Source organism: Oenanthe melanoleuca, chromosome Z (genome assembly GCF_029582105.1).
Source record: "Oenanthe melanoleuca isolate GR-GAL-2019-014 chromosome Z, OMel1.0, whole genome shotgun sequence".
In the NCBI taxonomy this organism is placed as follows: Eukaryota; Metazoa; Chordata; class Aves; order Passeriformes; family Muscicapidae; genus Oenanthe; species Oenanthe melanoleuca.
In genome coordinates, this window is record NC_079362.1 from 4310797 (window position 1) to 4322918 (window position 12122).

A 12122-nucleotide genomic window follows, 5' to 3' on the forward strand; every position below is an offset into this window, starting at 1 on the left:
TCCATTGAGGCATTGAGCTATGAAAAGCTGGTATTTTTACATGATTCCTTGTAAACATTAAGTCTATATATATAACCTTATTGTTTTTAGAGCAGATCCTTACTGGAAACCTAGAGAAACTGTGATTTAATGAAATGTGGTGAATAACATAATCTATAAGATGGTTAAAGGAGTTTATTCTTCACAAAAAACAGCCATACTTTTCTTTAGAATTATAAAGTTTTATTTCTGTAATAATATTAAAAATTACCAGAAAAGTGCAAATATCCCCTTTACTATTGTCTGAGCATCCTGAGCCATTTCCAATATAAACACCACCTGCTCATGGTGCAGGATGGATGTTTGTGTGCCATGCTTATAGACAATATTGCCCTTTGTTGTAAACCAAGAAATTAATCTGTAAAATGCAAGATTGTTTGACAAACATTACAGTAAAGATTAATTAGAAGCTGATATATAAAATATTTTTGTTCTATTTAATACGAACTGTGAATAAAATATAGTTATGGGAAGTAGTCACAATCCTAAGTCTTAAAACGTCATGTCATAGATACACAAATTCACAGGAAAGTACGCTGTAAAGATTATGAAGTGGAACATGTTTGCTTCAGGGAATACCAGGCGATTATGAAGAAAATCTAAGTAAATTCCTCCAAGTTGTCTATTCTGTTATGAATTGCTGAGCAACTCTAACTACAAATTAGTGAACTGCTGGCACCCACTCCCAGTGGCATTCATCAAGTAGACACACCCGTCTTGCTTATCACATTTCTAGTAGTGATTGGCAGGGTTCTCCAAAAAGATTTGAAAAAAGTTTGTGTTAGTTACACAAATACATATTGGGAAAGGATTGTTCTCCACACAAATGCATAGAAACTTTGTCTCTTAACCAGATTATATCTGAAGTGCTACTTAAAAGCCTAGAAAAAAATTTACTTAGAAAAAAATGTTTCTAGAAATTATCCTTCTTTCACAATAACTAATAGCAAAAAATTTGGAGGTCAGGATGCTATCAAGTAACTGAACATATTTACTAAATAGCTATAATTTCATAGGAAAAACAGAGTAGGACTAATTTATGATCAGTTAATTCGTAAAAAGTTATCTAAATGAATAACTTTCATCGTCATATTCTAGCTCATCTTCCTCATCGTCGTCCAAAAGTCCATATTTAAATTTGTGATAAATTGTGCCATCCTTTCCCATGTATACAATGTCATCCTCATCGTCATCTTCATAATCTCTGTCTCTGTATTCAATCACTTGATCCTCATGGTAACTGGGATTCTTGTGGTAGTTGCTCACAGAGGAAGGAAAGGCTTTGGAGTGATTTGTCAACTTCTCATACCGTCCTTTATTGGCAGGCTGGGTTTTGGTTTGTGCCTTTCTCCAGATGAATATAATGGCTCCAATGACAAGCAGAAGCAAAATGCAAGTGATAACAAAGAAAGTAGTTTTGCCTTTTTGCCCAGGGGGTAGAGTTGTCTGTAATACACAGTCATCTACAAAAGCAATTAAAAAAAAAAGAACAACAGAAAAAAAAGGATGAAATGAGCTTGCATTTGTGTGTTTGTGTGTGTCTTAAAAATCTGGTACAGTGTGTCTGGAGCAGTAATAGTAGTCAACGAAATACCCAGCTTTTCTGGTACCACAATGGTATTTTTGCTGTTCTTATGCAGTGAGGATGTCAGTAAGGTTATTAGATTCAAAATAATGAGAAAGAAGCAGAAAAGCTAGCAGAGGCATGGATGCAATGATTCAGATGTCTGTTCATTGAAGTAAGCTAATTCATAAACCAGTCAGTTTATGAAATGCTAGGCCATTTAACATAGTAGTTGTGCTAGAAGTTGCCATCTCCAGCACCAGACATAACGGTTGTTATTTGAGTAAAACCTTCCCTATATTTGATGAAGCAGTAGAAGCACACTGTTAACCAAGAACATTTTCACTCCAGTCCAGTTTTCAGGCAGCATAATATCAGCATAATCAACCATAAAGCACTTATCACTATTCCTGCTCTTCAGCATGGTCCTACCTTGTGTTTCACTGCAGTCACAGCACTCTGGGGTTTCTGCTGGGTCAGTGTTGCTGCAGCAGGGCAGGCAGCGGCTTTCCTGCAGGAAGAGCTGCATGCTGGCTGGACAGACTGTGCAGTTGAGAGGACCAGGTCCCTTGCACTCAGTGCATGAGCTGTCACATCTCTCACACTTGAGCTGGTTCTCCTTCAAACACAGAACACAAGTAGCACACCTCTAATTTAACGTGGTTTGGACCTGACCTGGCAGTTCTGTCCTGTCATTCATCATTGTGGTTGTTACCTCTGGGCATCATGAGTGTCAATGTGAAAATACAATAGCAAATTCAGAATTTCCTATTTTCTGATTTCTCAGTGGTCTGCTGTTGCAAGAGCTTAAAGATCTCGCCTAGTTAGGCAGTATGTTAAAATTTACTCATGCTTTTAAGCTTTTTGGGCCAGAAAAGTAACTGACATGGAAGAAGCAATGTGAAATATTCTGGGGAAAACCTGATAATGTGATTTTTCTCTCTACCCTGGGAAAAAGCAGAAGTAAGGAATAAAGGTGCTTGGAAATGTTTTAGCAAAACAGATTTCTCTTAGATTGTGTCTTTTTTTTTTTTTTTTCCCTTCAGAAATAGCTTACATTCAAATACTCTTCCTAAAGTCCAGGCTTCTTGGAACCTCTGAATAGACTAGCAGAGGGCACTGTAGTCACACCTGCCTTGCAGAATGCTCTGAAACCAGTTTTTCAGTGTTTCCAATGTTCACAGTTCCTGTCCAAGAGACATTGTTCACTGTGAAGATCTGGAAACTCCAATAAACTTTCACCAAACTTGCAGTTGGGATTGCAAGTCTGTTTTTTCCTGGATGGAAGAACCTGTGCAAGACTGCAGGATCATAGCTGTTCATAATTTCTTAGAGTCAAAACTTTTGCAAAGACCTGCAGACCTGTGTGGTCCCCAGCCTCAAATAAGGTCTCTTTGTCAGATTCAATGCTATGGAGTAGGACTGTCAAGAAGATATTCCAGGACAGAGACTCCAGGGTTTTTAGCATCCCAGGCATGCTTTGCTGCTATATTCTTGAATAAACATCTTTAGGAGGCAATTGGTGTGGAAATCTGGAAGGTGGAGTGGCCAGACTTATAGCATAGACCCAACCTAGTTGTGGTCCTGCTCAACTAAATATACAGGTCTGTTAACTTCAGCCTGTCCTTCTACAGCAATGCTGTCCATCAAAAATGGAGAAGGATTTCTTAAAGAAAAGGCATCAGAAATCCAAGTGGAAATCTCAGTTATACTGGAAGAAAAAAACACTGTATCATTAATATAAATGATTTGTTTGTGTAGTTTTGGTATCTTTGTTGACTGTAGGGTAACCCCAGAAAGAGAGACAAGGCTTCCCCTGCCAAAAGAGGAAAAAAGTAAGCATAGTTAAAGATAGGTGCCATTAAAAAGAAGAAGAGCAATGTGTTGTTTGTATTGTATTAAAAAAAGCCTTCAAATAAGTACCTTTTGTCCTGGTGTCTCCTGGACTTTGTATTCACCTACAAAACAGTCTGAGTTGCACATTCCATTTAATAAATTGTAGCTCCATACACAAGACGTACAGCTGAATGCTCCCTTCCCTAGACAGACAAACAAAACAACAATATTACAAAAGGAAATATCAGCTAACATTCTTTAAAAATTATACTATCCATATGAAGCAAAAGGATGTTTGTCAGTGGAAACAATCATTACTGAGGAGTTTCACATTAAGAGGTTGGTATTAGAAAAATCTTGTGCCTAGTCCTGGGGTCTTATGTGCAAACAAAATTTATTTCTTATGTGCTTTGATATTCATGAAAAGATAATTTTGGAATCAGTTGTACAGGGAACCTCTGACATATTCAGGAAATGTCAGGAAGGTCAGAGCACTGAAGTAAAATTATGGAAGACCAATGCTGTCCTTCACAAAATCCATATTTATTTGTCCTGTTAACTAACTGTTTTCAAACAATGCTGAATTAAGAGGTGTCTATGTTTGCATGGAAAAATAAATTATTTAGTTGCATAAGAAAAAACAAAATTATTCACTAAGTACCACCACAGCATCATATGCACCTTGTGTGTCAGAGACTCTAAAGCAAGATGCTGCATGCAGTATTTCTGTGAAACACTGAGGTGATGGGTTTGTCATAAGTGTCAAGATGGACCCATCCATTTCCCTGAACCTAGACATTTTCTGCCATTGTCTGAAAGGAAGAAAATGAAAATGCAAGGAACTGGCATTAGCAGAAGCCTGCTGAAGTCAGTAACCTTCTATAATACAGAGAACCTCTATATTAGTGTGCAATGCATGATTTTCCTGACTGCTCTTGACAAGGAGACGCCATGGTCTGTGCTGATATATCTGTAATGCAGATGCATTTCAGACTGCCTTATGTTTTATAATTCTGTCTTTATAATGATGATAAAGATTCTGTCCCGTAGTATTTATGCCAAGTAAGGTGAAAAACAGAGGAGGTGGTCTGTACATTAAAATGCATATCATTTTTATCACAAATCCAAACAAAAATATTTCTGCTATTTTTTATAATGTTGTTATAAAAATACATTATAAAAATTTTTAATGTGTCTGCATTCTAAGAGTAATTTCCACTTATATTTTTATGTTGCAATTAGCTGTCTGTACAATCCAGTATATCCACTATCCAAAACAGTTTGTGTGGATATGGTCTTCTAAACTGCAGCAGGGAACTAATTTGCTGTAATCTCCTGTTGTTCAGATAAAAAAGGACACCAAATAGGTCCAAGAGGATTAATGCTTTTTCCTTCAGAAGTGTTTTAATTAGGAGAATTGAAAAACCAAAAACAGTGCCTCATAGAGCAAAATAGACAGTCTCTCAAAGGTTACATTGAGAAATACATAACTATATCAAAAGCAACAAATATCACTGTGCTTTTGATTTCTATTCACCTTTCAACCTAAAGATATGCTTTCTGGGTCTTTCCTCTTCCCATTGTAAGCTGCAAAGAAGTGTAGGTGGAATTAAGTTCCTTGGTTTTCAAGCAGTAGCAGACAGTAGGACAGCTCAAAGAGCAAGGTATTTTTCAGCCATTCTTAACATTCATGTGAAAAATGGGGTCCATCTCTGTAAGCAAGTGAGCTCACTTTTTTATGATGAGCATTTTTGTGAGGCCTGGCTGATGGAAAATTCCTTTCTGTTGTCCATTTTTTTCCGTTCACTGACTTGGCAACATGTGACTCAGTCCTAGCCCTCCCTATTAAGTTGCTGTCTCTTTTTTGTTTGTGCTCTGTGCTGGAAGCATTTCTGGAGAAAGCTTGACAGGAATTCATACACTTGCTTTCACCTCAGTTATCAATGCATAGAAATAAATCAATGGAGCAGCGAGTGCAACAAGTCACCAAGAGCCAGGAAAAGCTCAGCAGCCCCTGGGAGATGTCTGCATCACCCACTGTGGCTAAAATAATGGACAGATTGGTAGCAGTGTATGTGGTTAGTATCTTCATGAAGTGTTCCCAGATCTTGGAGCCAAGATTCCATGTGTTTTGATGACTTCTCTCTTTCCTTAAAGCAGAACATACACTTTTACCTTCACAAGTTAAACAGGAAGAGTGGCATCTCTCACAGATGTTGTAGTCCTTGTTTTCATAGTAGTAGTGAGGACAAGAGCTAACACATTCATTCGTGGAGTGCAACAGATAGAAATGCGTATTACAGGAAAGACAGTCTGTGGGTCGAGGCCCCTTACACTCCTTACAATTCTTGTGGCATCTCTCACATGATCCAGTAGAATTTTGTGCAAAATACCTGAAATAGATCAGATAGGCATAGCTTTTGCATAAAGGTCAGCAGTGACAGGAAAACATTTGTTTAATCTTTAGCTTTTTATCAGTTTATAAATATTACACTAAAATGAACACAGGCATTTGTAATCTCAGTGAAAATAAAATTAATTTCCTTCCCTTTGGCCATTGGGATTCATCGACAAAGCACAATTCTGTATAGTGTTTACAGCAAAAATTTCTAAAATCTAAGTTGAATTGTGATATAAAGTATTGAAGTAGGGAGGGTTTGTGTGATTTTGCTGAGATAGGGTCATTAGGGTTTTCCAGTTTAATGGGATGGACAGCCAGTGTGATCCATTGAACTCTAGTTTTAAATTAAACGGACTTGAAGTCATAGGTTCTCTTTCTAAATTTAAATTTCCCAAAAAAAACCACTGAATTCACATTTGGAACTTAAATGGATTAATTATAAAGTTTCTCTCTAGAATTATGAGTGCTCAGTTCAAAGTTGTTTTAATGGTTGCTTTTGTTGTCACCACCTATAAGCAGTAACTCCATGCAAAAAAGAGTATAACCTTATCCAAACTTCACGTTAAGTGGAGGCCACAGTGGCGGCTGGAAGCTCTTCTGCCTGTGCTCAGGCTGACTGACATATAACTTAGTATTGCTTGTTCTGGTTCACACTGTTCTGAATGGAGATAGCCAAGAGCATCCTCTGAGTGTAAGCATGTCCACACCACATCTAAGCAGCTCCCATCTGGGCACCGATTTTGGAATTTTCTACTGTGAAGGGAGGTTGTCCACCACTAGTGTACTGTGAAAATACAGGAAATTTTCTGCTGAAAACAGAACTCAGTTCTGTTTCACACTGATGTGATCTAATTTCTCAAAGCTCTTTCTGTGATTCAGCTCTTAGCTGAAGGTCTTGAGCCTTACCCTGCTGGACATTGGGTTACACATCCTTTTCCTTGTCTGTACCAACCCAGTTTGCAGGAAAGGCACTGTGAGCTGTGTTTTCCAGTGCAAGTGTCACAGGTGCTGTGGCATGCAGAACATTGCCTCTCCCTGGTGTCAGCATAATATCCATCTGGGCAGGTTTCAACACAGGTTCTGTCTGCAGAGACAGCAATGCAAAGTTACATCATACTCAGGATTCGCTACTCTAAAACGTCAGGCAGCTCTACTGGAGCAAACTCTATCAGCAGGAGGTGCTGAGAGATGATATATCAGAACAAGAAAGCCCAGTGTTGGGGTACAGTAATTATTTTTTAATTCTTATCAATTCATTAGTCCTCATTTCTATGTTTTATTCATATTAGCAAGCTCTTCAGGACAGGCAAGATTTTATCTTCATAAAAAATAAAGTAGTATAATAATGAACAGCAGATGTGATTTTTCTTAGATTAATCAAAAAGTAGTAAGGCAGGTTTTTATCTGCATTGCTGTTTTGCCTCGTTTTCACTCTAAGCATCAATCTAATTTTATTCTGTGTAGATGATGAATCTGATGGTAAATGTGAGATCTAATGACATTCATTTACTGATCTTTACCCTTATTTATGCTTCTACTTTATGTTATGGAATTAAAGCCAAGTAAGTCCCACTTTTTTCATTCAAATTTCAGTCATTGTAGTAGGAATCCTGAATGAGAAGTTAGTAGCATTGTAATTAGCTGCAAGTGTGTAAAGCTAATAAAGTAGTAAATTACAAGTTGCTTGTGCTTATTACATAGTTGTCTTGATAATTTTGCTGCTTGGGTTGCAATTGGGGAAGACAGATACTTTCAGGTTCAGGGTTTTTGCATTTTTATCTCAATTCCAGTATGTTCATCAACTTTACCAGTTATAATGGTGCAAAGCAGCTGAGTGTGCTGTTAAAAAAATGTAAGTTTGATGCAAGGTATTTCAGAAATATAGGAATGTAAAATCTGCATTAGAATTAGACTCAAAAAGCTTAGGTTCACTTTTAATTTTAGGTTTTAATTTTTAGGTTCACTTTAATTTAATTTAGGTTCACTTTTAATTTTTCCTAGATCTTCCCTGCATGAAGGATTATTTAATATTTTTTCTCCCAATGATTTTTTAAAACTTTTGTTTGATTTTAGAAGAATATGCAGAGAAGAAATGTTTTGGTGTGGGGATTTTATAATTTTTCCCTATTTGTTTCTGATACTGTATAGTCTCAAATCTACTTTTTGCCTCCGAAGTCAGGAAAGTAATTTTGCAATTTAGCCACCCAGTAAATGCTGACTTAGTGATTCCTTTTAACAGATGCTTAGATTGCTGCAGGGATTAGACAAGCCAACATGAAAATGTGTGCTTTCATAGGTACATTAATAGCAGCAACAACAACCACAACAAACCTAATGATAGCCCACTTTTAAAGTCCTTGTAGGAAACAATAAGAAGAGTACATACCAAGCAAATTAAACATAGGAATTTGTTGCTATTTAGAAATTCTGCATTCGGCCCGCTGAGTGGCAAGCCCTGCTGAAGAAATTACCTCTGCTCAATTTAACTACTTGTCATGTCCTTACATTATATAATTAGTTGATGCAGCCAAAATGCTTTGCAAATGAGACAAAAACTTATCTTTTCCATGCTTTTAGAGTAGAATGAAATCTAGAGGCAGGAGAGAGATACTTACTGAGAAGATATTGGTTTTTTGCACAGCTAAGACACTGGTGTTCAGTGGGTCCTGAGCACTGGAAGCATTTCTTGTGGCAAGATTTGCAGGTTTGAATTTCCTCAATGTAATACTCAGTGGGAGGGCAGGGTCCAGGTAATGTGCAGTGCCCTTCATGGTTCAATACCCATCCATTTCTGCAAGTTAGGCAGGCAGTGGAAGAAGAACAAGTCTGGCATGTCCTATTGCATGCTGAAAAGGACAAACAGTAGGATTTTCACCATTTCTGGATTTGTGTGAGTATTATTACAACTCTAAGTTTTGAAGAAGCAGCTGTAATCTCAGGGTGAAAGCCTGAGGGAAGTAATTCTCAATTTTATGCAAATAGTTTCTTAGGCTTTCTTCTGCATTAACACTGCTTTTGCAACAGTGAATAGTGTCCAGCAATTCTGCAGGCATTCTCAGCATTTTACCACAGTGGATGCCTGTAATAATAAACATACTTATCCTAGATACCTCTCTCTCTGCTTTCTTCAATTTTTGCATTTCTACAATAAACCTGATTATTTTTCTGCATTAGCTATCCTCTTCAGCTTCAAGACACTGGTTAAGGACATTAGCTGTCACATGCAGGTCCTTAGGGGTGATCTTTCAACAGACTGACATGTGTCTCAATACACTTCTGGGGAAAACAGCAGCTGCCAACCTTGGCAGTCTTCGGTGGCTTCCTGATAGTAACTCCCCTCAGGGCACTCTTTAAAACACAAGCCGTTGTAGAGGACAAACAAGCTGAAAGTGCATGCTGTGCAGTCATCAGGATGTGGCCCATTGCAGTCCTTGCAGTCAGCATGGCAGGGAAAGCAGTGCTTGTCTTCAGGGTAGAAGTGTGAAGGGCATTCCTGCACACACTTTCCCTCATGCAGGAAAAACTCCTCCATACACTCTGCAGGGGACAGCAGAACACAGGTGAGCAAACCAGCAGCAAACTCTGACCTGTCTAAGTGTGAGAGAAGGTAACTCCTAGGAAACATTAAATGCTGGATTGTCTGTTGTTACAGAAGTCACCAGGACACCTTGGGAAGGTAGGACTTCCTTTTTCAAATCTTTCCCCTCCAGAAGACCTACATTGGCCCATCCCTCAGATGGTATCTTCTGTGTTACAGCAAGAAACTGTGAAAAAAGTCACCTGCTCAGCTTTGGTGATATTAAAGGAGCCATTTGACACTAATTTATAGATGGCATTTTTTCTGACATTTTTCTGCTTTATGAACTTCCTACAAAATCAGGAATGTACATGTCTGAAGTTTGGTTAAAGTTTATTATTGAAATATGAGTTTAGCTAGAATATTTTGACCTAAATGTTTGTCTTTGCCTAGAGCTGTGGATAAGTTGCTATTTTATTATGAGTATTAGGTTTAATATGTTTGTTTATGGTTTGGTTGGTTGATTGTTGTTTTTTTATTTCATCCATACTTATGTTTCCAGTATGTCTCATTCAATATTAACTATCCTTAATATTTGGGGCGGGGGGGAAGGGAGGAGGGGGGCATTTAGCTTCATCTGAGTACTGAAGGCTTTCCTAATATCTTTTTCTACAGGGACTTCTTTCTCTAACAGGTGTGATCACTTGCAAAAATGGTAAAGAGCTGTTAAGTTCAACTAAGCAAGGAAAGAAACATTCTGTATTTCACATTAGTGTATATATCCAAGATTTTAAGGTAGCATACACTAGATCAAAAATAAAATCAAAGCAGCAGGAATTTCTGACCAACCACAGGACCAGGCTAAGTAATGCAAAATCTTTACAGATTAATCATTTAGTCTCACATAATCTATTTTAGAGATTAACAATGATATGCACATCACTTTTTCTTTTCTTGCACATGACTGAATTCCGATTTGGTTCTTTGTAATACCTGTGCATATTTCATCGTGAATACATTCCTGACACATTTTAGGGCAACGTTTGCAGATTCCTTCAAAGGCAAAATGCTTCTCTGAACAAGTAGATTTACATTTCCCGTGCTCCAGAAGCAAAGGACTTTTACAAGACAGGCATTGGGTTGCATTTCCCATGCATGTCTTACAGGATCCACTGCATTCCTTGCAAGTCTCAGAATCATTAAAATATCCCCTATGGAATGAAAAAAACACAAAGCAAGCTGCTGATCACTCTAGGCTATGAGAATTACAACTCTAAATGAGACTGTCCCAGCACACACACTTCACTAAATCAAACATGTTTCTCACACAATTTTTTTCCCATCTTCCACTTAACATCCCCTGTGTCTGAAAGCAGAAAATGTTCATGGTTACTGCTATATGAAGGGCTTTCCTTTCTTCTTGTACCTGCTGTCTAAGTTATGTTGAACTTTTATGTCTTTATTTCCCCCTTACAGAAGATAAAAAGATATATAACATTTGGGAAAACATGCAATCTCTAGTCTTGAGGAGCTGACCTGCAATACTATTATCAAGGAAAGATAATAGTGGCTGTAGAGAGGAGAAGGAGAAGAGATGACTGCGGAAATATGAAGGCTAGGAAGAATGAGGGCAGGGATTGAAATCCCCCCCAAAAAAGCAGGATATTTCCATAATACATTGCATTAGTGAGAGCAGGCTAGAGATGGCAAGAGGGAGTACATTTTGCTGGTATCTGTGGTGTGAGAGCAAGTGTGGACAGCCACATGTAGGAGTACTACACATAAATATAGAAAAAATCTGCTTCAAGTGAAGATGCATAGAAGAGATGCTGAATTCAATCTGTCTACACTCTCAAATCCAAAATATTACAAGGTTAAAGGATGGGTAAGTCAACATTTTGAGATAATCCACAGAGAAGTTGAAGAAAACTAAAGAAGAAGTTGAGACAGAAAGTACTCCCAGTGTATGTACTTTGCATTAACAAATTTGTTACTTCTTATAGAGGGGTGCCTTCTTGGACATGATCTTTCCAAAGAAAGTCTGGGGAGATGCATTAGGAGCAAGGTTAGAGAAAAGGTAGGGAGTGTTATGCCTGCCAACTATTCTCATCTTTTTTTATCCTCCAACTTTTGTCAAGGTCCTGCAACTACTTCTCACAGTTCTGTCATCTTTTCTAGTTTCAATGTTGAAACTACTCGGTTAGCCCAGTCTTTCAAAATTCCTCTGTCAAAAATTAATTGTGCAGTAAGTCGAACTTGTTATCTCTTTTTACCACCTAAAAGTATGTCCCAAAACCCAAGCTAACCCCCTTAATAAGGAGTCTCACTTTTTCCTCCAGTGAAGACTAGTTGTGTCTCAACAAGTTTGCCTCAGAGTCTGAAACTGGAATTTAAACCCTGTGGATTTTGCTCAGTGATGGGAAGCCATTATTTACAGTCTTGAATTTGGGAAAAAAAGGGGGATAATAACATTGGAAATGACTAGTGCTACATTAAAAGTTTTAATTTTGTTGTACTGACTCTGAGCAGGATAACAGAGAAATTAGTACTGACAAGAGACGTATTAATGTCAAAACACAATTAATGGTTGTATGCCTCAGTTTCTAATATTAAAAGTTGTTTCTGGACTAGAGTAGGCTTTATTGCAACTACCTTGCATTCTCCGTGACCTTTCATGAAGAAATCTTCCACTGGCCCTCACTGACTTATTCGACAAAATTACCAGGAAGGCAGTGGCAGAGAGGTTGCAAGAAAAGCAGGAGCTT

The 12122-nt window shown here is 37.8% G+C and overlaps 1 protein-coding gene across 1 annotated transcript in view; it reads right to left on the reverse strand.

Moving 5' to 3' along the window:
- Positions 1 to 241: 241 nt before the first annotated feature.
- Positions 242 to 12122, reverse strand: part of PCSK5 (proprotein convertase subtilisin/kexin type 5) — a 233322-nt gene continuing 221441 nt past the window's right edge. Inside the window, exons 30-37 of the mRNA XM_056514814.1 lie at positions 10351 to 10568; positions 9141 to 9377; positions 8456 to 8686; positions 6747 to 6924; positions 5615 to 5832; positions 3527 to 3642; positions 2036 to 2222; positions 242 to 1502 (exon numbers count right to left, since the gene is read on the reverse strand). Of these exons, the coding sequence (XP_056370789.1) occupies positions 1102 to 1502; positions 2036 to 2222; positions 3527 to 3642; positions 5615 to 5832; positions 6747 to 6924; positions 8456 to 8686; positions 9141 to 9377; positions 10351 to 10568 (1786 nt within the window). The 3' untranslated portion in view covers positions 242 to 1101. The remainder of the gene's footprint in view (positions 1503 to 2035; positions 2223 to 3526; positions 3643 to 5614; positions 5833 to 6746; positions 6925 to 8455; positions 8687 to 9140; positions 9378 to 10350; positions 10569 to 12122) is intronic.